Here is a 26850-nt window from a genome sequence, read left to right as displayed (position 1 = left end):
TTAAAATTTATGAAAATTTACATATTTCATTTTCTCAGTTACTTGGAATAATTCTTTAAAGTCTTCTAAAAGCATGCAAATATCAAATTAATTTCAACAGAGAAAGATGAATAAACTTTTGAAAGGCAAATCAACAAGTCCATGTAATAAAGAGAAATCAAGTATCTAGGAAACTAAATATCTAAGTTATAGTTTAGCAACATAAATTACATAACGATATCAACAAAACAGGACATAAATATAAGAAAAGCTGAGTGCTAGAAGGTTAAGATATAAAGTACAAGTATTCCTTTGTATTATATCACTGTATATTTTTTCTGGATGATCCATAAAAATGCCTACAAAGCAAATTTAGGTTAATCCACTTGGTATCACACACACTACATCCCCTTCCCTACCCGACACCCCCCAACCGCCCCCCCCAAAACCAGTATAAAACCTAAAAATCTACTTTAAAAGGAAACTAGGTAGTTTTCTGATTAGTTATGAATGCTGTGGTATATTAAAGCATTAATGTCAAACACTTAAGAATCAACAATACTTCTGAGATAGTAACCATACAACAAGGAAAGAAGACAGAGCTATTATTTTAGGCTCTTATCAAATGAGAGTGGAGGGCAACACTGCAGGAATAACAAGACTTCTTCCTCTTACTGTCCTTTATTACCTTTCTACTCCAAATGTGGTCCATGTACCAAAGTCAGCATCACCCGAGAGCTTGCTAAAAATGCAGAATCACAGGTTCCAACCTAGACCCTAATTCTAATTCAGAATTAGAATCTGGATTTGAGTAAGAAGCCCAGTTGATTCTTGTGCATATTAAAGTATGAGAAGCACTGCTTTATTTGCAACCCTTTACAACATCAGGCAAAGTCTTAGAGTTTTTCTTTTCTTTGTACAGTGTAACTAGTCTAAAATGTATACTTTAAAAGTTACAACTAATGCAAGTTAATAAACTGTTAATAGTGTAATCTAGGTAGTAGGTTTGCAAATGTTTTCAATAAAATTCCTTCAATTTTATATCTGAAAATGTTTCATACAAAAATGGGAAAAAAAGTTATAGTATTATAATCACGTTGTCTGAGTACCTCCCAAGGGAAATCAAGGAGTATGGTCAGAGAAGACCAACACAAAGAAGACAAAAACCAAACCTCTTTCCAGTCTTTGGGACCTGGAAATGATATGAATGAAATCTTAATTCCTCCAAAGTAAAGTGAAGTAATGTATACACCAAGTATTTCTTTAACTTATAAATCAGGTTTTAGAATAAGATAATCTGTATTATGGTCAAAAACTATTCTAATTCAGCTTTTAATCCCAAAACGAAGACTTAAAATAGAATTCATTGATTTTTTTCACTGTGTACCAAATTTGTACAACTAGAAAGTGGTATGTATGATCTTCCACTAGGGAAATAGACATATATACTAGCTGAATTACTTTTAAATTTTTACCCCTTCACAAAATTCAGTGAAAGGTCTAGAAGGTGTTTTTATAAGCTTAACCATGTAATAAGTTTTTCATCACTCTTCTTAACTTCTAGCATTATAAAGTTAAATTCCATGAAATTGGTTTTCTGGGCTCATAGGTACAAATAACCAGACAAGGCCCCAAACAAATGTTCATCTTGTATGAAACATATTAATATTCCATCATAACCTTATATTTTCCTTTCTAGGAATTCATTTTTTCTATATGTTAAACACTTATTTCATACAAATAGGCTAAATAATATCAATTATTTTATTTTACTTAGAGAAAAAGTTACTTTTAAAATAAAGATAGTTTCTGAAACAAAATTCAGGATCAATCTGGTGTTATTTTTTTCTCAGAACACAGTAAATGAATAACTGAGAATTTCTATTTACTTTCTAAATATTCTCTTGCTTTAATAAAAACTTTCCTGAAAAATATATCCTTTAAAAAAAAATTCTACCTAAGTAAAATTCTTCAAATACAACAAAATTTAATCTAGAAACATATGACATAATACTCTTAAAAGCACTTCTAAAATAGGAAACTCAAAATTTGTTTCCCTGTTCTTTGACTTTATAAATAAAACAGTAAAAAAAAAATTCCCACGTTTCTCGAATCCTGACTATAACATGTGCTGAACTGTTCAACATAGAAAAAAGCCAAAGCCAAAGATAATACCATGGACACTGGAATAAGAAGTGCTGCCCTCTCATATCCTTAAGAGAACATTTACCAAGTAAATATTGTTATATTTCCTATTTTACTATAATGGAAGAAAATTGATAAATTACATCAACTGATATGAAAGTTATGCTATCAGGTATGTACATTTATTAATATTCATGCCTTCCTGCTCCCAAAATGACATTATTAGAATATATATTAGTAAATAGTGATTAATGATTAAAATCACTTGATATAGTTTGAGAGAACAGAGTTGTATTTATTACAATTTTACTTGCCTGTCTTGTCTTTGCAGATGTTTCAATAAAAGGAATTCCATAACTTCTTGCTAAGTCCTGAGCCTGTTTTGTGTCTACTGTTCTAGAAGGCAAATCACATTTATTTCCTACTAGAACCATAGGTACATCTTCAGAGTCTTTAACTCTTTTTATTTGTTCTCTGGGGAGGAAAAAAAAAGTTACATCAGAGGAATTCGTAACAAAAATCTTTCAAAAACTATTCATAACTTTGTCTCATAAAATATGGTTAAAAGACTTTTAATGTAATTCCTAGTTCCAATCACACCAAATTTTCCTTTCTCCTCCTCCTAGTTATTTTTCTCTATCCTAAACAGAGAACTTCTATGTCTCTTAAAAGATCAAATACCTAGAAATATAGTAAAACTACAATCTAGTAGGTTCATATGCAGGTAGGTCACAATAAAACAGAAATATTGAAAAATTCTAGTCCAAAAAAGTGCTATGCCTAATTTTTAAAATTATAATCTTAGAAACATATACTATATACGTTGTTAAATGTACACATATAGAATGTTTTTATAAAAATAGGAATTACAACATTAACATAATGCTTTACCTTCATTCTTAAAAAAGAGAGCACCAAGTGGAAAGATTTTGATTTCTATATGAACATTTTAATAAAAGTAGTCGCTACTATACAAATTTGTCGAGATTCTTTAAAAACTGTATTGCTCTAATTCTTCAATCTTATAACTTCAGAGTTGTGTTTTTTCCTTAATTATCTAAGGCCAACATTTATCTGATTCCAAGAAATTCTACACTATACAGATTTTTAAGGCTATTTGAGTGGCGCCATCTCAATTAACCTTTTCACATTTTTGTTCATGGTTTTCATTTTTATGATGGATCTAGCTTAAAGCCTTGTTTCTCAAACAGGCCTCCCTTTCAGTTCTAGCACTACTACTATGTGATCTGGAACAAGTTGCTCAACTGCTCTAATCCTTAAGAATTTCACTTGTAAATCAGGGATATTTCCTAACAAAAATTATTTTAAAATTTAAATTAGATAATTTGTGCAAATTTGTGCATGGCAGTTAGCAAAGACTCAATAAATGGAAGATACAATTACTCCTCAATGTCAACTTTATTCAACTTAAACCCACCTATAATGGTGAATATCTTCAAATGATTTAGTATTATTTATGGCAAATACACAAAGAAAGCCCTCCCCAGTCCTCATGTACTGGTCCCTCATTGCACTGTACTCCTCTTGACCTGCTGTGTCGAGAATATCCAAGAGACAGGTTTCTCCATCAATTACTACTTGTTTTCTGTAGGAATCCTGAGAAGGGAGAAACACAGTCTGGGTTATTATGGTGCACCTTTTACTTCTAAAAAGGTGTTAGACACAACTTAAGAACAAAAAAACAACCCAATTCAAAAGTGGGCAAAGTACATGAATAGACAGGTCTCCAAAGAAAATACACAAATGGCCAATAAGCACATGAAAAGATGCTCAACATCATTCAGGAATTGCAAATCAAAACCACAATGAGGTACCACTTCACACCCATTAGGGTGACTATTTTTTTAAAAAAAGGAAAATAACAAGTGCCAGTGAGGGTGCAGAGGAAACTGGATCCAGCAATTCCATTCCGAGGTATATAAACAAAAGAACCGAAAGCAGAAACTCAGACACTTGTATGCCAATGGTCGTAGACGCATTATTTTTAATAGCTAAAATGTAGAAGCAACCCAAGTGTTCATTAAACAGATGAATGGATAAACAAAAAGGGGGGGGGGCACGCACACACGCAGTAGAATATTGTTCAGCCATAAAAAAGAATGAAATTATGATACAGTCCACAACATGGATGAACCTTGAAAACATTATGCTAAGTGAAATAAGTCTGACACAACAAGACAAACATTCTGTGATTCCACTTATACTGAGATACCTAGAATAGGTAAAGTCACTGAGACAAAAAATAAAATAGCGGTTACCTGGGGCTGAGGAGAGGGGAGTTGGAGAACTGTTGTTTAATGGACACAGTTTCAGTTTGGGATGATGAAAAAGTTCTGGAAACAGACAGAGCTAATGGTTGTCCAATATTGTGAATTTACTTAATGCCACTAAACTGTACACTTAAAAATGGCAATGGTAAATTTTATGTGTATCTTACCACAGTTTAAAAGAAGGTTTTTTTTTAAAAAAAGGTGTTACACAGAGATTCAACAATGCAAGTGCACAGATTAATAACAAAAAGACCCAAATTCTCTGTAAAGGAAAATAATTTTTACAAAATGGGATAGCTCTACCAACTCTTATTATTCTGGATGATTTAGGTGGCAAGAAAAATCAAGCAACTTACAAATAACTGTCATGTATCTATTTTATTTATAGTCAAAGGAATACATAAGAGAACGGTCAATTCTGAGAATTTTAATGCCCTTATTTAATCCATTTCTGCAGTCCTGGGAACAATATTTAACAGCCAGATAGATACTATGATAATGCTAAAGAGAATGATTGTTCTGTCTGCAAATTCTGTGAGACCGCTAGTAAAAAGAGAGGGAGTGGTTGAAGGAGAAAGAGATGGATATCTTAGAGACCACGCAACTCCAAGATGGCGTAAAGGAAAGAAGGTAGGTGACATAACAGAATCTTGAAATGAAAATCTGATTTTCCTCTGATTTTTGATTAATACTCATGCCTAAAAGATTTCACACACTCTCTGCCAAAATAGGCTTCAAAAAATAAGGAAAAGGGCTGGTGCAAGGTGAAGTCATGGAGTCAGAGAGAGGCAGGGCTAATAATGGGTATAAAGTATAAGCCCAAGGACACTGTTTCTTATTGTTCCACCCTTAGTTCATGAATTACTTCACAGACCAATCTATCATTAAAAAAGTGGTCACTGAAAATCATGTTTTTGGTAAAGGGTTTGAAAAATGTTCACAGCATAAGGAGAATACAAAGATACACATGTAGCATGATCCCAATAAAATATCTCTACACATCTGTATAAATGTATCTGTACATATATTAAAAAACTCGTGGTATGTACATCAAAATGTTAACAAAGGGTATGTCTCTGATGGAGGTAATTAATCTATGAAATAATTGATCTCTTGCTTACCCTTTTTTGTGGTAATAGGTATTATTTTAAATGTATTTCTTTGCCTTTTAAGTTTAAAAAGTGTGAAAGATTACCATATTAGAATGATCTCGCACTTATCATTTAAAGTAAACTGTATTTTCCAAATTTTCTATAATAAAAACCAATTATCTCAATAGTCAGAAAAAAAAGGATGGATATTTAATTTTCTAAACAAGAAGCTCTTGACTAAAGATGTGAACATTTGGTTGACATTTTATTTTAGCCTATTCCTTTAATTAACTATTGATCCTTGAAAGAACTCCTGTATATTATAAATTGAAAACCATTGTTTTTGGAGTAGAATGAAAGAGCAGGAATTCAGAGCAAAGTGCAGTTTCTTGGAGTCAATCCATTCATTACCCAGGTGTGGCTACGGCACATGTGAAACAGACCAAAGACTTTTCCTCACCTATTGAGCTGTCACCTCGCATTCTTCACTTACCAGTACTAGCTGAAGTTAACCTTACGGTTAATGGTTTCTTTAATCTTTAAAATTTTCTATCAACAATGAAATTAAAGACTATAGTTTCCGGAGCCACACAAATCTATACCTAAGGTGTGGCTGGAGGATTATGCACGTGCCCACAGATATCGCCTCTAAGATGTATACCTCAGTGAACTCCCACTTACAAAATTTTCAAACACTTTGTGTTTCAAAAGTATATAATGTGAAATATTATTAGTTTCTGCATGCATTTCATAGCATGTTCCCATGATGAACACTCCATCAAAGGGACTGAGAAACTGGGAAAGCAGTCCCTATTCATTCCTATTATCTTTTCCCTTCTAAACCCCAAAGATACTGAAAGCAAAATTCTGAGTCACATTCTGTTATTGAAAAAAAGTAATCCACAACCTGCCTATAAACAATGAGGAAGAATCTGCTGATTACAAATAACAGGTTTAGGTTTAAAATTCAGTATTTCCCAAGTTTATTTTATTTAATTAATTAATTAATTTATTTATTTATTTGCATTTCTTTTTTTTAAAATAAATTTACTTATTTTATTTATTTATTTTTGGCTGTACTGGGTCTCCGTTGCTGCGCACGGGCTTTCTCTAGTTACAGCGAGCAGGGGCTGCTCTTCGTTGCAGTGCACACGCTTCTCACTGTGGTGGCTTCTCTTGTTGTGGAGCACGGGCTCCAGGCGCGTGGGCTTCAGTAGTTGTGGCTCGCGGGCTCTAGAGCGCAGGCTCAGCAGTTGTGGTGCACGGGCTTAGTTGCTCCACGGCATGTGGGATCTTCCCGGACCAGGGCTCGAACCCATGTCCCCTGCATTGGCAGGCGGATTCTTAACCATTGCGCCACCAGGGAAGCCCCCAAGTTAATTTTAACTACAGTCATCCTTAGAAGCATAATTAGTCGCTGAGCTATATAAAAAGGCAGTGCAACTTGGTAAAAACTTAAGAACAAAAGTGTTAAATGGCGAGATCTGATCTGAAAAGAAATGACAGACAGCAAGCACAACAAAAATGATATGTAAATACTAAAGATTTTGTTTAGCCATAAGAAAAAAAGTATATGGAAGTAGAAAAAAATGTATGCATCAATGTAGAATCTTTCCCAACATGAGAGCCTAAATAAGGGTACAGCAAACTGTGGCCCACAGGCCAAGTCCTGCCCACCTGTTTTCGTATGGTCTATGAGCCAAGAACAGTTTTTAAATGGTTGTTTAAAAAAACAACAACAAAAAACAACAACAAAGATTATGTGACAAAGACCCAATTGACCCTTTACATTTTGCCAACCCCTGCTCTAAGCTAATAAAATACCTTATCACAAATCTAAAGTACTCTCAACACATATTATTCCTTTTATATTTAAAAAAAAAATCACAATTGAGAAAGTACAGGTTATCAAAGCCTAACCAGTTTAAAACCACATAAATTCCACAATGAAACCAGTTAAAGACAGAGCAAGAAAAGAATCAAGACTTTACATTTTTCATTAGTATTATTTCCAGCCTTTCAAACAGAATAAACTTTTAGATCAGATACAAAGGTTACTAACATCCTTTGGAAACTAGGATAAAAGAAAGCCACTTAAAAACTAACTCAACATAATAAAATATTAAATAAAGGAAAGTTATTCCATAGATTTCCCCTTACTCCCAACTAAAGTACTATTTTTTTAATTTACTGAAGTAGTAGGAAAAAAAAAAAAGAGAGAAAGAAAAAAAAAACTTTTCTAAGTGAAATACACTATGCTGGCAAAAGTTAAACATAGAAGTCAAGCATTTCTGGTGATACAGTAACAGGTACAATCCTTTTGGAAAGCAAGTACAGTACTTATCAAGAGCCATACCAATGTTCATAGCCTTTGACACAGTAATGCCACTTCTGGTAAGAGATGCTAAGAAAATATGGTTTATTTTTTTAAAACGACAGCTAAAATGGAGATATACTTAATATGGCATCCTAAATCATCATACCATAAAAAAAAAATTACATAGGCATTTAATACCCACAATCTTATGCTGTTTATCTATTTTCAAAACATACTCCAAATCCAAGCACTCACCACCCTCACCCTAGTCCAATGTGATTGTCTCATGCAATCTCCTGCAACTGCTTCCTAGCAGTTGTTGTTACTCCTACAGTCTATTCTCCACATAGCAGCTGGTGATCCTATTATAATTTGTAACTATGTATTTATGTGTAATTGTTCAAGTCTATACCCCCCACTTGGCTTTAAACTCCATGATGGTAGGGCTCACATCTGTTTTGCTCACCACTATGCACCCTGTGTGTCAGTCTTAAACACAGCAGGTAATCAGTACTGTCTGTTGAAGAAATGAATAAACCCATTCAATGTAAATATATGCAGACACTGTAAAAATAAACACAAGTTTAAGATATCATAAATTATATTAAAACAATGAAGCTGTAAATTTTAAAATTATACATTAAGAGTATTTTAATAAATGTATTCAAGCAAGTTTTATATAATATTAAAAATTTTAATTACTATTAATGTCAAAATATAAACAAAATATATAGATTTTTAAACATTTTGGGGGAGGGAAGAGAGTAAGATTACAGAGAACATGGAGGCCTTTAACTGTATTAAGTTTTATATCTTGAAAAAGAAAAAAGGATCTAAAGCAAATGTGGCAGAATGTTAAGATAGGGAAAACCTGGTTTGGGGCGCACATGACACTCATGGTATTACTTTTCCATAAGGCATTAAGGGTGTACCCATTCCATCACCACTCACTCAACAATAGGTTTCATTTTTGTCAGCTTGTTAGACCAAAAATCCTATTGTTTTAATATCTATTTCTTTGAGGACTAGTAATGTTACATAGTTTTTCTTTTTCATATTTATTCCCATTACCTGTTTGGAATTTTTGTCTTTTTTGTACTGGCTTAATTTTTTTAAAGTGTTTTCCAATTTATTAACATGCCTTCAAGTGTTGTTTTATGTACAGAAACTCATCTGCAGACCCAATAGAGGACTTTGCAGGTTAAGACTATATCTTTCAAGAATGAGATACACTCACTGACCAGGACATCACTTTGTCATTTTTCTATTATAATTAACAGTAACCAAGTTACTCAGTATGTTCATATTTCAACATATTCAATTTAGTTTTCCAACTCAGGCAGTTAAAGTTAACCCTGTCATGGGAAGACATAGTATAGTTAAAAAAAAAAAAAAAAAACTAAAGAAATTAGTAACTTTTACTAAAAGTAACCATATTACTATTAATAGTAATTATGACAGCCAACATTTACTGAGCCCTTATTTATATGTTGGATACTGTGATAAGCATATTACAAGCCTTATCCCATTTAATCTCCATCTTCATGCTGCTGATTCCATCAGATGCTCTTGTAAATATGAATAGGACTGCTGGAAATGTCAGCTGAAGTATTATTTGAGGATTTACTTTTGAAATGTTTGTAAGATTTTCTTAATGTGTTATTCTAAGTATTTTTCGTGTACTGCTAAATAACACCTATAGGAAAAAACGAGAAACTCACTTTTACCCTCTTAATGCTCAAATATTTTGTTACTCTTCTAAAAGATTATGTGAATCTATCATAGAATGATGTGTTACACTATTGGTTATAACCCATCAAAAGTTGTTGTACACAGCTAGTTCTCAAAGACAGCTAAAAACATGTACAATAGCCTGGTATGTTAGAATTATAATAGGAAAGAAACAAGGAATTGGGGATATATAAGCACAGGCTTATTTGTTAGTTCATTCCCACCTACCTACTCCATTCTCCCTTGCATCACAGGAACACTTAGTAAAAATCTTCTGAATGTCATATACTGTGCCAGGCATTATAGTTTCTGACCTCAAAGAGCTAGGTCTGGTGGAAGAGATATGAATGTAAACAAGTAATTTAAACACAATGAAATAAATGCAACACCTTATGGAGAACAAAGTACAATGGTGACAAACAGGAGAAGGCATCAACTTTGCTTGTATGAATTAAGAAAGACAGGAGGGCCACTCCAGGCAGGAAGGAGCAAAGAGAATGCACAAAAACAGGAAACAGCAAGTTGAATACATGGAACCAAGAAGTTCAACACAATTTTAGCTTAGAGGGATTATAGGTAAGTAGAAGTGAAACTGCACCATCAAGCAGAGGCCAGCTTATGGAGGGTCTAATATGCCATCTTTAGAAGTTCTGAACTTCATCTTACACTAAATCACTAAAAGATTTTTAAGTAGGAGGGAGGATCAGATCAACAATGTCCACTGTTAGCATTATTATGACAAATGAGACCAGACTGGAGGCTGGGAGATGAGTTTAGGAAACTTTTACAAGAAATTACAGAACCTGGCCCTGGTGGCGCAGTGGTTAAGAACTCGCCTGCCAATGCAGGGGACATGGGTTCGATCCCTGGTCCGGGAAGATCCCACATGCCTCGGAGCCACTAAGCCTGTGCGCCACAACTACTGAGCCTGCGCTCTAGAGCCCGCGAGCCACAACTACTGAGCCCATGTGCCACAACTACTGAAGCCCGCGCACCTAGAGCCCATGCTCCGTGACAAGAGAGGCCACCGCAATGAGAAGCCCACGCACTACAACGAAGAGCAGCCCCCGCTCGCCACAACTAGAGAAAGCCCACGCGCAGCAAGGAAGATCCCACGCAGCCAAAAATAAAATAATAAAAGAAATGACAGAACCTGAACTAAGGCAGCAAAAGCAGTAAGATGGAGAAGATTAAACAGTTTTGAGAAATACTTAACGGGTAAAATTGACAGAACAACCTTCATACATCACTTACAGCAATGTTTACAGCAGCATCATTCAAAACGGCCAAAAAGAGGAAACAATCCAAATGCCCATCAACTGATGAATACATAAACAAATATCCATACAAGAGAATATTATTCAGCCATAAAAAGGAATGAAGTATTGAAACATGTGACAACATAGATGAACCTTGAAAATATTATCCTACATGAAAGAAGCCAGACACAAAAGGCCACATATTGTATGATTTCAATTACATGAAATATTCAGAACAGGCAAATCCACAGAGACAGAAAGCAGATTAATGGTTGCCAGGGGCTGGCAGGAGAAGGGATTGGGGAGTGACTGCTAATTGGTATGGGGTGATAAAAATGTGACAGAATTAGACGGGGTGATGGTTGTATAACTTTGTGAATATACTAAAAACCACCTAACTGTATACTTTAGAGGATGAATTTTATGTTATGTGAATTATATCTCGATTTTTTTTTAATGGCAGAGCTTATTGTTTAGAGATGAGAACATAATGGGAAGGGGAGAGGAAAAGATGAGTTCAATTTGGGGCATGTTGAATTCCGTATGTTCGTGGGTTGCTCTGGTGCTGTGACCTGTAGGCAGCTTTGATATACAGGGCTGATGCTCAGGGCCGAAGTCTAGGCTAAAGATACACTCCTGAGTCTTCAATCTATGTCACCTGCAGAACTCCACTTACTTGCAGTGTGAGTATGGGCACACTACTTAATCTCTAGTCTACTCTAAGCTATTGTTTCTTTTGCTGTAAAAGTGGGTAAATAATAATGCAGAGGACTTTGTATACAGGTTAGGATTAAAGACCATGAGAAAGTGCTCTAAAAAGTTAACTGTATTATTTCATATTTTACATTGTACATGCTATTATAGGCCCAAAAGGTAGGGGGCAGGCCACTGGCTACTAGGAACTGTATAGCAACAGCAGTTATCTTGCCCTTATAAAAATCACTGGACATCTACATTTGGACTTTTTCCAAAACCACTCACTGTATTTCAAAATAAATATAATGGAGCTGGACAAGCTCCAGGGAAAAAGAGCTAAAACTCTGAGGTTTATGAAGGATTTCTGTATTGATTAGGGAGCAAGGGTGTTAAAAGAGCTTAACACCTTCTGTCTCATGACAGAATTTTTGGTTAAGACATTCATTAGAAGTAAGGATAAAGAAAACAAAGACTTCTTTACTAAATAATGGACATTTGAAATTATAAGAATGTTGAATCTTAGCTTAGGACTAGAGAGAATAAAATGTGTACTATGTCCAAGAGATAAAATCTGAATAAACTCAAGGAAAATTTGCATAACAGATTTTGAAAATAAGGATATTATAAGCCTACATCTGTAACCTGTTGAAGTCATGTGGCATTCTCCCACAAATCATCACTTGATGCCAAGGTCAGAATGTGAGGCTGGATCAATCATGGATCCAATCTTAATAATTACAGATGTCAATATAATTTTCATATTTTGAATTATTATATCTCTCAGCTGTTCTTTAATTGGCCTAATACCAATTCCTTTAACTGTACCTCTTTATCTGTAATACATCTGTATTATCCAATTCGTTGAGGTTTTAAAAAGGGGGGAAGAAAGTAAATATGAAGTAATCTGATGGTATCTAATACTCTAGTGACTTTTCTCCCTCAAAAATTAGGATTTATTTTTCCCTCTCAAACAGTATATGCTCATTTTTAAAAAAACAAAAACACTACAGAGTTTGGCATATGTCCTACCATATTTTAGTACATATTCACATTGTTTTTAAATAAACAGGCTCATACTCTACACAAAGTGCTACGATACAGCTTCTCTTACATAATGGACAGTTTTTCAATGTCAGTACCCATAGATCTACCTAATCCTTTGTGACAACTGTATAATATAATTTGTACAAAGATACCATAACTTACCTCACCTCTTCCCTACTGGTAGAAGTGTAGATTATTTCCACTTTTAAAAATTATAAACAACACTGCAATAACACTCCTGAGTACACATCTTAAACACTTATCCAACTGAACCTTTCAGATAAATTTCTGTAAGTGGAATCAATTGGTCAAAGGACATGTAGTTTCCATTTTGATACATACTGCCAAACTGATGACCTCCAGAAAGTTTATAAGAAGGTATACTCTCACTACAGCATAAAGAGTACACATTTTCCATACCTTTCCAGGCCTGTTATCATTTTAATCTTGGCCAACATGAAAATAAAAGATGTTATTTATTGTTTGAACTTGCATTTCTACATTAATGAAGTATCTTTTAATATGTTTCGATAGCACTTTTTGTGTGAGCGTGGATAGGTTGGCTATTTATATGCCTTTTTTCCCCTGTTTGGATGTTTGCTTTTCTCTAATTCAAATACAGGAGAGCTTCCTGATTGATAGATGATGCAAGTAGTTCTCCCAGGTTTCCATCTGTCTTGGATTTTTGTTAAAGGTGTTTTCGTCTTTATGTAGCCAAATAGCTCAATCTTTTCCTAAATGGTTTAAGAATACTTTGAAAATGAAAAGGATCCCTACTTTTCTCAATGGAGAAAAATATTTAATCCCAATTCCACAAATAAAAAAGCTAACCTAATGTTAAATTATTCAATCTGTGTTGACTGACATTATCATTTTTAATTCAATAGCTGTCTAATGTTTAACATTAAAACTTATACAAGGTAGAACCAGTGTTCTCATCATGGGAGAAAGAAAACATGGAGGAAGAATGAACTCATGATTTTTAAATAAAATCTACTGCTTAGCTCTGTCTGTTGAAAAGGGTCTAGAAGCAGTGACACTCCAGTAGCAACACCACCTAACATCCAGGACTTAATTTCTAAATATCATTCCCTAGTAAAAGGAATTAGGGCTCTCTGGACAAATGGCTGAATCCAGGGTAGGGACAGGGAAAGAACAAAGGGAACCTGGAATACACTGTGCCAGAAAGTAAGAAAGAGCTCAAAAACTGATGGGGATGTGTCAAAAAGATACAGAGGCCAGCTCGAAAGGGAGTCCACTGGCCAAATCAAATATATATTTGAGCACCAAAATCAATAATGACAAGAATAGACTTTAACACATCAAATGAAAAACGAATCCTTGAGTCTGTATGGATACAAATAAGACAAACCAAATAAATAAGGAGAGGGAAGAGAAAAGAGAGAAACCTTACTTACGGTAGATGTCAAATAATAAATGTAGAAATAATGACAGAGTTAGATTACCTACCACTTTGCAGTCACTATGGTGGTAGTTTGTTCTGGTTAGAATTATCAGTGGCTACTACATCCCACTGGGTGCAAATATGCTGGAGAACAGGATATTTATAGTCTCAAAGTATCTCCCCACAGAGTACATATTAATTATAAAAGAACTAAAGATACCTTTACAGAGAGAAAGCTGATAGATATGACCTTAACCAAATAACCAATGTTAACATAACATCATCAATAATGGGACAAGCCAGCATCTTGTGCCTCCTGATGTGATACACCAAGGAGGGCATAACATCACTTACACAGTATTTCTACCAAAAATGTTTAATCCAAATCTGACCAAGAGGAAACAATCAGACAAACCTAAATGAGAGGACATTCTACAAAACAACTGGCCTGAATTCTTCAAGAAGTGCCACTGTCACAAATGACTAAGAAAAACTGAGAAACTGTTCTAGATTGTGAGACATGACACCTGATTTTTGATCCTGGGATCAGGAAAAAAAAAAAAAAAGAATTGCTGAGAGCACATTCTGGGAACTGATAAAATTTGAATATGGACTATATGTTAGATAAAACATTGTATCAATGTTGAATTTCCTAAATTTTGTCACTGCGTTGTAGTTATACAATGAATTATTCTTGTTGTTAGAAGAGGGTCAGCAAACTTGTTCCGTAAAGGACCAGACAGTATTTGGTCTCTGTTGCAGCCACTCAGCTCTGCCACTGTAGTGTAAAAGCAGCCATAGACAACATGTCAACACTCAAGCACAGCTGTGCCCCAATAAAACTTTACAGAAACAGACACAGGCTGTATGTGGCCAGCAGGCAGGCCACAGTTCACAGACCCCTGTGTTTAGAGGTAAAGGGTCCTAACATACGCAACTTATTCTCAAAAAGTGCAGCAAAAATAAATAATATGTATTCAAGTATGTGTGTGTACATACACAGGCACACACACATAAATTTAACTATGCCTAGTTTAAAGGTTAAGAGGTATTCACTGTAGTATTTTTCACTACTTTTCCATTGGTTTGAAATTTTCAAAATAAAAAGTTCAAAAATTACCTAAGGTAAGCAATACAGCCCTACTTAATCCTCTCAAATATTTTGTTTTTACTACCCATTTCTAATTTTATTACATCAAGATCACAATAATATAACTGTTCCATAAACCTAGGCACTATGAGACAATATAATTAAGAGGTATAAGAAATCTATCGCCCTCCTAAAGCATAAAGCCTCTAAATTAAGTTATATATAATTAGGATCACTGTCTAGAAACACTGCTCTTCCAAATACATCTAAGACTAATAACCTCCATGAAGGCAGTGATGCAGTTCCTTTTGCTCCTCAGTGTATCTCTAGACCGTAGGAAGGCTGCATGGTACAGAGTAGGCACTAATAACATTTATGGAATTAAGAAATTAGCTGCATTGTTTAAACCAGACTCTTAAGAGACGCCAAACGATAAAGGATAAAGTTTTCTTTTCCTTTCATTTATTTCCATTGCCAACTTTCATTTGCATGTTTTTAAAGCTTTGTATTTATAAAAACCCAAGTTAGAATAAAACGTGTCCAGTAATTTTCAACATTCAGGGCTCAATAAATAGTTATTATTAAGTAAATACTTATTCTTAAATTGACCTAAATACAGTGCCTGAATTTTGTTAGTTTATTCTAAAAATCAGGCGTTCTCAACTATTCTACAGTCCTATAAAAATTTACAAAATGTGAACTTTCACAATTTGCCACTTTTTTTTTTTAAATAAATTTATTTATTTATTTATATTTATTTTTTTTGGCTGTGTTGGGTCTTCGTTTCTGTGCGAGGGCTTTCTCTAGTTGCGGCAAGTGGGGGCCACTCTTCATCGCGGTGCGCGGGCCTCTCACTACCGCGGCCTCTCTTGGTGCAGAGCACAGGCTCCAGACGCGCAGGCTCAGTAGTTGTGGCTCACGGTCTTAGTTGCTCCGCGGCATGTGGGATCGTCCCAGATCAGGGCTCGAACCCGTGTCCCCTGCATTGGCAGGCAGATTCTTAACCACTGCACCACCAGGGAAGCCCACAATTTGCCACTTTTGAATAGGCCCTTCCTAACACCCCATGTAACACATCACTAAGCTCTGAACTCTCTAAGGTACCTCCTGTGTGCATGAAAAGAAATTCACAGAGCCACAGTGCCCCTTCTTATTCCCTCAGACAAAGTGACCTCAAGCAGTGCTAACAAGGGCACCACCCTATTTTCTCCTACACTGCCACATTTCCTTTCTTAGTCAAAAATATTCACCCACATATTTAATTAGTTAGGCCTAACTGGTCCACACGGTAATCTTAATAACATTACCAAAGTAAAACTGATACTTTAGATTTTTTTTTGACACTTTAGATTGTTAAAACATTAGTTATACAAAATAAGTCTTTTAAATAAAATTTATATAGTTATAAATTGATTATACCCACAGTTTAAATAGAAAAAAATATCCAAACTTAGGATTTCATTTTTTATTATAAAAGCGAATAAGTTGACCAGTAGAGGGCACTCACTTGAAAGGGGGGGGAAGAGTGGCCACAGTCTTGAAGAGAAATGGATTACCAAAATTGCTGTGTTGTACCTTGTTTTAAAAACAGAATGTTTTAACAGAACGCTAGTGTAAGCTAATATAACATATTGTTAGTTTAGAAAATGTAAGGTTTAAATCTATATTATGTTAAAAAATCTAACATAAATCATATTCAGGGACTTGAGCCTCACAATTTACAGGACGTTCAAAGCTATATGTAATGCACAGCATTGGGGTCTCAACCTCAGCACTGCTGACATTCTGGACCACGTCATTGTTTGCTGGGGGGCCCTCCTGTGCACTGCAGGAGGAGTAACAGAACCCCGGCCTCTGCCCACTACGGAGGCCAGTAGCAGCCCCCTCCTCAAGCTGTGACAGCCAAAAACATCTCCAGATTTAGCCAAATGTCCCGAGGGACAAAGTCACCACCTATTCCTTGTTAATAACTACTGATACATATGTTAAAAAAACAAAACCAAAAAAACAGACAAATAACAGCTTACAATATTAAACAGTGCTTTTCTTACACCACTCTTCAATACTGGTTTAGTATTACAAATTTTCTCTCTATAATTTAAATACCTTAGTCAGCAATTCCATAATTAACACGGAAAAATTTTTTAAAAGAGAAACTGATATATCTTGGTGAATAAACACTCAAGGGCTCAGAGCACTAAAGATGGAACGAATCAATCCAATTATGACTCCATTCTTTCTTACTGACTAGAAAACTGTTTCATCAAAGGAGGGCATAATACTTGGACTGAATTAGAAATGTCACATTAACAGAAGCATACAGATGTCAGTGAATTGGAGACTGGGAAAAAATACTTCTTTCTGTGTCTATTTTTATATTGTACCCACTAGATACTTGTTATACATTTGCTAACTGACCAACTGACAGTTCTGATCTCTACTTCCATTTTTCTGCTTCCACCAAATTCTACCTTAGAAAACACATTTCAGAGAACATGTTTTTATAATAACATGATCTCCAAACTATAAAAACATATATTATTTCTAGCCTGGTATTGTGTTTGGGGACTGAGTTTTTAACAATCCTGCACCACTAACAAGGTATTTCGTTATCTCTTGGAACTCTTCAGTGGGCTTCATAAAAGATAAAGGTAAAATCTTTTCAGAAGTAAAGGTGATCATCATGTGCAAATATAAACATGCTCCATCTATGTGTCATACCTAATTCTATATCATATCTCTGCTATTAAGATGCCATTAGATAGTATGCTAAGTTCAAATTTTGATATATTAATAATCTGAATCAGCCTCCAACACTAAATATTTTTAGCTTGAAGGCTAATTTTTCATTTTTAAAAAGCTATACAAGGGTGCAGTGGAAATTCCATTTAACTTGGTCTCAGAAAACTTAAAATTCCACCACTTGCTAGCTTAAGTATCCTTATGCAAGTTACAACCTCTCAGAGACCATTTTTATCGATAAAATGAAAGAAACAATGACCACCTTCCTTACCTAGCTCATAGTTTTGGGTTGGCCAAAAAGTTCATTTGGGGTTTTCCATAACATCTTACGAAAAACTCGAACGAACTTTTTGGCCAACCCAATATAAATCTCTGAAAACTCTAAACCACTAGAAAATATGGTATTAGTTAATTAAAATTTTTTCCTAAATTTCTCTCCATTTGTTTAATGCAGAAAAACTGATGAGAACTCCAAATGTGCAAAGTCTATGACCGCTCTTATTTTCTCTGACCTACACTGTTCACCTACCAGAAACTTAACAGCAGTAGTGATACCCACTACCCTTCAACTTTTTACAAAAATGTCATGTCAGTATTTTTGTTTAACCACTTATGAAAATAAACTACTAAATTCTCTTGCTTTTCTTCTAGTTGAACTACACCAAGAATTCAATGTGTCAGTTCCCTCAGAGACTCACTGTAACTTGGGAGATAAGAGACAATCTCTGATAACATTTCCCAGGTGGCTACACTAGTGACGGAATGTCAGTTTCAAAGTTCACAGGTAATCAATGCTTCCCTGGGTCAAGTCTTCTGGTTTGGCAGAAATCATAATCAGAGTTAATGGGTTTGAGTTTATAAACTTTTTTTACCTTCCCCCAAAATAAAGGATTGACTTTTAGCTTTATTTCTTTAAGATTTATATTGCACTTTAATAATTTTGACCAAAAGGTTTCCTAACCTTTCTTTTTTAAATCACATTCTTATACATCATTCTTGACCTCTGATAGGAAACAGAGTGTAATGGAATTCTTCAGATTTTCAGAAAAGATGGAGGGCACTTCTGCTAAAATCATATTCCAGAATCCCAGGAAAACTGCCATACTTAACTTAAATTCTGTTAAAATGTCCTTTTACTTCCAATTTAAATGGTGGAGTACGACGAGTAACCTTGGCTTTAGAAATAGGTGAACTATTTAATCCTCCTCAAAGTAAAAAATAAACAAAACCATTAGCATTGAATTGACTTGCCAAGAGGAAATACAGAGAGACTATTACATAGGTGGTCCACTTCAGTTAGACTCTTCCCCTTTTACTAATGCAAATTATTAAACTTGGAAGCCAAATGAAAGCTGCTTCTATGTTTAAATCAGATCTTTGTAAATAAGGGTTACTTCTTCATTTTTTTCCCTCCAGTACCAGAAATAGTTGACATTTCCTTATGAACATTTCCTTATCAATCCTCAAAGTTCTACACTGCATAAACATCTTCCCAAGGCCAACAATGCCCTCAAAACCTACCTAAGTGCAGTCAAGGTGTTTTTTTTAAGACATTACACAGCACAGTACCTTAACAGGGCATTTTTGACCTATTCTAGACCCTACAGCTTGGGACTCAGAGAAAGTTATGGGAAATTTTTCAGAGCTGATTAAATAAACTGGTATATCAGATCTAGAATAAAAGCTAAGGGATTAGGATTGCTTACCCTGGGGTAAAGAAGTCTAAGAAATAATCTAATAACATAAATCTATTTCAAAGATGAGCTGATATTATATTAAACTTAACAGGAAGATTCAGATTATGCATGAAATACGCTAATAATTACATTCTGGAAATTAGTTAACAAGGACAGTTGTGTGCCATTCCCTCCTGCAGGTCTTTGGGATTAAATAAATCCTTATCTGCTTGAGATCATCTGAGTATAGCGCTGCCAGAAGGCAGTGGTAAACATACTACGTGACCTCTCAAGGTCTCTGCTAGGCCTTTATTCTATCATTTTGCTGTTGGCCATTCCTTTGGTACATTTTTATGAAACTGAAAAAGTCTGAAAATTATTCATTAATTAATTTGTAATAAAAAAAACAATTCTAACATTGCCTTGAATAAATTGAAAAAGGGCTGTAAAGCAAAGGTAAGGATTGGTGATGGTATTCTTATATATCACCTGATATACATATAAACGCAAAGAATGAGCTTTCTAAAATGCATCAGGTAGTTGTAGGTTCTCCACTTCAATATGAAGACAAAATATGAAAATACTACTAATTCAGTGTTTTTAATTCAATCATCAAATGATTACACTTCACCAGTATAAATCAACTCTACATGTGACATCAAAATACCAAAAAAAATACCAAAACCCCATAAAAATAATAGCCACATTAAAAAAAAAAAGACTGTTAGATATGTCTCATCTTACAGATGAGATGTAAATTCACATTTTCACCCTGTGAGAAAACTCTGAAATACACTTCCAATCAAAATGCACATACACTAACACAGAGTGAACGTCACAGGTATTACTGTCCTGAGAGAAAACAGGCTGGTGTCTCTTATCTATGGTTACTTATAATATCAGAGTAATGCCTTGAAATCCAAGTACATTTTAGGTAACTTAATAAAAGTATTATCAGTATAACTACCTTGTAATGAGCAGTCACAGAAAATGATCAGAGAAACCTTTTTTTGTACCCAAAGGACGGGCCTGCACAAATCAATATGCATATGAAAACAAGATTTACCTCTATCGTAGGATCATATTCATCCACAAAGTGATTCTGAATTAGCTGTATCGTCAAGGCACTCTTGCCTACGCCACCAGCTCCAACTACCACAAGTTTATATTCAGTCATTTTCAGCAGGCCTTATGACAAAAATGGAAATGTGACTCAATTAGAACATGTGCCACACGTGAGGTTAATATAACCCAAACACTCTATCAATACCTCTTTACACAAGTTCACCTTTATACGGAACATCATTTCAAAATACCTCACAAAATTCAATGACAAAAACTCCAGGTGACTACAGATGTGTATTGTAATGAATTGTACGGCGTTGACAAACTCCTCCACCAGCATTTGAGAAAAACTCATTCGGAGTGCATAGTTCCTTTACCTTGGATTCAGGTCACTCTATCTCAAGAGCCCGTCTGCTCTTCGGCAGCAGGTAATGGCTCTCGAAGGAGCAGGCCACGACTTCACTCAGTACAAGTGTCAAGCACGCTGCTCTATACCCTGAGGACACACTCCCACAAAACTTGCTGACAGCTATCGCCACAGTATTCCTCATCGACTCGGGCCCCTAAGAGTTACAAGTGGACATGCTGAGTGCCTCCGTTGGGGCCAACAGCTACAGAAAACTTTTTTAAAAGCGTCATCATAGTAGTTCTCCTGGACAGTTAGCAAGAATCAGATGGGGGTGGGGGGAAGACTGTCAAATAAAGCTGGACAGTACACTGGGAAAATAAAAACTGAGATGCCAAAGGAGACAAGGACGATACTTGGTGACATTTTAATCTGTACATTATCTGCTGGGGAAAAAAACAGTGTAAAAACTAAGAGAACTTCGAAAATTTTTAACTAACTATTCAGTACAGATGATCTGATCATCAATCACAATCTATAATGCTATATCAGTGCTGAAAAATAGCACTTTGCACAAGAAAAATATAATTATATAATATTTAAAGACAAGCACACTTTTAATGAGAGAATTTTTAAAAGATGTGAGTATTTCTCAGTAATCCACATGACTTTTATTCTCTGTTTCTCATACATCGTCTCCCAACAGTAGCAATAAATATCGACAACTTGTAAGGTTAACAGCGCCAAGCCAGAAAATATTTTTTTAGTCAGCTGTTTCAAACTTTTTGAAATGAAAATGAATTTATTTACTTTAATCTCCTTTCCCTCAATAGCTACATGATATTACTACAAATAAGTAGCGAACTGCAGAAAGAATGGCAGTCAATGAACAATAATTCATTACAGGGTAAGTACCTCAAAATTAACGAATGTACAGATATTGTATATAAACACTATATACATGCAGCATCCTATTTACTGAAGACCAAGAATTATCCCAATAGGCACCCCACCGCCCTGCCCCCCAAAAAGTAATATGTTTTTCCAAGTGATAACGTACTAACTACCTCTTCACGCTATTCCTGAACGTACTCAGAGAGAGCAGACAGGCCAGACAACTGTCATCTCACAGCTCCTCCCTGGCCTGCTCTGTGCCACCTAGCCTTGTCTAGGGCCACCACAAACATGTATCACATCCTGTTTGCTCCCCCTTTTCATTCCTAATGTTGACCGCAGCAAATGGGATAGGTGAGGATAATCTCACCAAAATGTATCCTCTAGTTCCCTGCCCAGCCCACCCCTCCAATAAAATTTGGATAGCCTAGAACAGTAGTTCTCAAAATGTGTTCCAGGAACCCATTAGGGTTCCTAAGACTTTTGGAGAGGGCCCAAGAGGTCAAAAACTGGTTTCACGATAATGCTATGATGTGATTTACCCTTTCCACTCTTATTCGCTCACAAGTGCACAGTAGAATTTTCCAGATGTGTGATAACAGATTGAATACAGAAGCAGATGTGAGGATCCAGCCGTCTTCTACTAAACTATATAATTAGAGATTTGCAAAAGTGCGAAACAATGCCACTCTTCTCACAATTTCTGTGTTTGTTTTGGAAAAGTTACTCTTCATTAAAAATTCTACTTCTGTTACCAAGTAATGGGCTTATTATTTCTTTTTTTAACGAATTAATATTTTTTTAATTCTCAATTTTAACTTCTATTGTGCTAAATATTGACACACTCCAAATTGGGATCTTCAATAATTTTTAAGAGTGTAAAGGGGTCCAGGTCCTTATGACCAATAAGTTTGCTAGCCTAAGAGAGACTGTGGACAAATACTGGATTAGAGCTTAGTTGTACATACATGTGTGAATTCTGAAAGACACACACCTTCTGGTCTACTTCTTTACGCAGTGGTTATTTCTGAAAAGAATCTTTGACTTAGATTTCAAAAATCAAGTAACATTTAAACCCACTAGAGAGAACTGGGTTCCCAAAGAAGATCATAGGCCAGAAGGAGCCCCCTCACCCAAAGCTACAAAAGCTAGCAAGCGGTGGAACTGGGAACAGAACTGAACAGTCTGTTCAGGAAAAGAATTTTCACTTTGTCATAAAACAAAATGAATTATCATTTTGTCTACTATCTCTTAAAACCAAGAATGCCTGTGGATGGATACAGTCTAAAGTAAACAGTATTGTTATCAACCATATTTGTCTTCTCTAGTCTATTACATGCCCGAGTCAGCATTTTGGACCTTAGTCACCTAAGAATGACATCACCCATAAGGTTGATTCTGAGATGATTATGAACAGACTTTTTTCCCTTTGCGATTTCTTTTTGAATGATTTTTTTCCATTACAAATGTAACACGTATATTGTGTAAAAAAATTAGAAAATACCTTTCTGTTCTTAACCCCTTATTTTGGTGGATATCAAGATTTAGGAAGGCTAGTTTAGGACTTCAACTACAGCATGCACATGCCTAAGAGTATTTCAGGCAGTCGGCCGGCAGATTGCTACAATTAACTCCTCTGGTAGGTCAGTTAAAAAAAAAAAAAATTGTGTGACAGCCGTTTAGGAGTACTGTAATAACTCCTGGGATGGGGGTCAAATTTGTACGCATGAGGGTAATACAGAAGAAATGGGGGAAAGGACAACAACAGGCAAATTAAACTTCAAATACAATTTTAGCTATTGCTGTCTACACTCAACTAGCAAGGAAAAAGCCCTGCTTCTGCTCTGCGGGTTTGCTGCGTGTGTTTTAACTTGACAAAGCAAAACAGACCTTCTGGGATTAACTTTTTCTTTTTCACTAAGTACAGGCTTTATGTTGTAGGGTGTTGGCCACCTGTTCTTCCACCACCATCTCTACCTCCACCTCCTCCTTTGTGGCCACAGCAATGTCATAGCCCATACATGGGGGAGGGGAGCAGTCAGGAACTCGGCTGCAGATGCATTTTTTTCCAAACACAATAACCTCAAACAGTGGTCTCTAAGCACTTTCCTCCGCGCTTCCAAAACGCGACCTCCCCTCTTACTCATATATCCCCCTACACACTGAAAAAAGGACCACAAGCCGTCCAGTCTGCGCTCGAGGGAGAAGTTTATACCCTCGTCCTAGAGATGCGAGATGCAGCAGAGAAGGCAGTAACCGAGGCAGCCGAGTGCTGGGAAGGGAGGAAGAGGTGCGGGAGCGAAGGGAGAGAGAGGGAGAGGGAAGGACGGCGAGGGGGAGGGGAGGCTGGAGCGCAGCGGGAGTAACCTCCACCGCACCCGACCGCCCCGAGGGGCGGCCCGCCCGGCCCGCGAGTTTCACCCCGGCCGCCTCCAGCCGCGGCTCTCGGGGAGGAGGAAGGAAGGGGTTCCCCGTCCAGGAAGCAGCACCAGCGGCGGCCGCCTCCAGCCTCACCCTCCTCAGCCCCGCACCGCCCATTCCTCATTCCCCGCGTCGCCGCGTCCCCGCGCCTCCCCCGGCAGACCCCCCCCACCCCGTCCGCCAGCCCGGGCCCCGCGCCCGCGCCCCCTTCCCCGCCCCTCCGGGGACCCCCAATTCATTCACTCGCCGCCGGCCCCGCCCGGCGCCGGAGAGGAGGGTCGGGACCCCGGTAGGGGCCAGGAGGGGTGGTCCGCTCCGTACCTCTCTCCCGCACCTGGGAGCCGCCGAGCCTCTGGCCCCCGCCGCCGCCGCCTTCAGTGCCTGCGCCGCGCTCTCTCCCCGTCCGAAATGGCGGGGGCCGGGAGTACTGGCCGAGCCGCCGCCGCCACCGCCGCCGCCGCCGCCGCCACCGCCGCCGCTGTGCCTCCACCGCCGCGGCCGCCGCCTAGGGAAATCGAGCTCCGAGAGCACCGATGAGTTCGGGGCCGGGCGGCCGCAGAGGGCAGAGCTATCGATGCGCTCGGCGCTCGATTCCTCTCCAGACGAGAGTGCGGGGAGGGAGCGGCTGAGGGCGGTGTGGGAAGAGGGAAGAGCGAGCCTGCGAGCGCTGCCGGGGCGAGGGAGGGGGCCGGGCCCGGCCGTGGAGGGGGCGGGCCAGGCCGGCGGAGGAGGGGCGGGGGCCGGGCCGGCGGAGGAAGCGGGCGGGCGGCCGGGGCGTTGGAGGGTTGGGGGCGCGCGGCCGGCGAAGGCGGGGCGGTTCTGGGCGGTGCCTCGGCGCGCGCGGGTGGGCGGGAGGGGGCACCGGCGGACCCACGCGGGACCCGCCCCCAGGCTTCAGCTGCAGCGCCCAGCTCGCAGTCGCCGGCTCCGGGCCGGCGCGCGCTCCGCTCCGGGCACCCGGGAGACGCCACAGGCACCCCACCGCGCCCCTCTCGGGTCCACACGGTGGGGCTGCGAAGATCCCGCCACCCTGGGGTCGGCCTACACTTGCGCACATTCATTTACTATCATTTATTGCAAGTAAATAAACATGCAGTCACCCAAAGTGGGAGGCGACTTGGGTGACTTACGGAGAGACCTGGCCGCCAGTTCCCCGGCCCGGGGCTTTCTGAGCACGCCTTGGTGAATACCATTCTCCACACTCTGGGGCTGGGAACCTAGCCCCAGGCCCAGACAAACGCGACAAAGCCTTTCATCACTAATTAAGGGGGAGGGGGTCTGTTGTTTTTCGTTGTTGTCTTTATGGATATTTCGAAGCCATCAAGGGTCACTCAAAACGGCGACCTCAAATGTACCTATTGCCCCTGACGGCACAAGCAGGCGACAGACTATTTTTAAATAGAAGTGCCCTTAATAGTCTAGACCTGAGGAGAATCATTCAAACATTAATTAGAAGACAGATTAATCACTTAACGTTCAGGGAGTTAACACATTAAACAATGGAACCATTAAAACTGCTAGCATGCCCAGAGCCTGCGTTGATAAACTACCTAGAAAGGTTTGGGGGAGTTTTCTTTTAAAGATTGAGGCCTGGCAGACCAGCGCCTATACCGAATGGGACCACCCATCTGAGTCTCTACTTGCAGTTCTGGCCCTCTACTCCGCCTCATAGAACAGGAAGAATAACACAGTTACGTTAAATCCCAACTAGTAAGTCTGTTAACCTAGGCCTGACACCAACTGCCCCCGTTTCTTCCTACCCCTTACGTGGGCTGTACTCTGCAAGGCTGGTTCCTGCCTCCCCCTCCTGGCCCTTGGTACCAGGTGGAAGAGGCAGAAGAGAGGAGGTGGAAAACAGGGAAGGGAAAAGAATATACCTGCTCTAGTTCAGGTAGATGCTAAACGTTTTGCACATATCTTATTTAATCATCACAACAACCTCATGAAGTCCGATGCTTTTCCCTAGTTTATACAGGAGGAAACAAATTTAGAGAGGTTAGAAATGGGGCCCAGGGCTTCCCTGGTGGCGCAGTGGTTGAGAATCTGCCTGCCAATGCAGGGGACACGGGTTCGAGCCCTGGTCTGGGAAGATCCCACATGCCGCGGAGCATCTGGGCCCGTGAGCCACAACTACTGAGCCTGCGCGTCTGGAGCCTGTGCTCTGCAACAAGAGAGGCCGCGATAGTGAGAGGCCCGCGCACCGCGATGAACAGTGGCCCCCCGCTCGCTGCAACTAGAGAAAGCCCTCGCACAGAAACGAAGACCCAACACAGCCAAAAATAAATTAATTAATTAATTTTAAAAAAAATGGGGCCCAAGTTCACACAGCTGAAAGGAAGTATCCTTCATGTCAGATCGCGTTCGCTCCTCTGCTCTCCACTCAGAGGGGCTCCCATCCTGCTGAATATAAAAGCATGCATCTTCTCCCGCTTCTCCATGGGCTTAAATTATTTGACACCCCTGCCTCCTTTCCTCTCTGAGCTCTTACCAAATAGTCCACCTTCCTCACTTCCAGACTTACATGCTGGTTCCTGGCTGTTCCTTGAAAATGCAGGCAGGCTTCTGCAGGGAATTTGCACGTGCTGCTTCTTTATCTGGAACACACTGTATATCCACAAAGCTTCCTTTGACACTTACTTATAAATCTTTGTTCAAATG

The 26850-nt window shown here is 38.1% G+C and overlaps 1 protein-coding gene across 2 annotated transcripts in view; it reads right to left on the bottom strand.

Annotated features, from left to right (window-relative positions):
* The window catches only part of KRAS (KRAS proto-oncogene, GTPase), a 38398-nt gene extending 13758 nt beyond the window's left edge, over positions 1-24640 (bottom strand). Inside the window, exons 1-4 of one of the 2 annotated variants that reach the window (XM_061204770.1) lie at positions 24514-24640; positions 20533-20654; positions 3563-3741; positions 2439-2598 (exon numbers count right to left, since the gene is read on the bottom strand). In XM_061204770.1, the coding sequence (XP_061060753.1) occupies positions 2439-2598; positions 3563-3741; positions 20533-20643 (450 nt within the window). In that variant the 5' untranslated portion in view covers positions 20644-20654; positions 24514-24640. The remainder of the gene's footprint in view (positions 1-2438; positions 2599-3562; positions 3742-20532; positions 20655-24513) is intronic. The other variant, XM_061204771.1, reaches the window with a different exon arrangement.
* Positions 24641-26850: the final 2210 nt, after the last annotated feature.

The sequence above is a fragment of the Eubalaena glacialis genome, chromosome 11, assembly GCF_028564815.1.
Source record: "Eubalaena glacialis isolate mEubGla1 chromosome 11, mEubGla1.1.hap2.+ XY, whole genome shotgun sequence".
Lineage (NCBI taxonomy): Eukaryota > Metazoa > Chordata > Mammalia > Artiodactyla > Balaenidae > Eubalaena > Eubalaena glacialis.
This window is presented reverse-complemented; position numbering and strand designations above follow the sequence as displayed.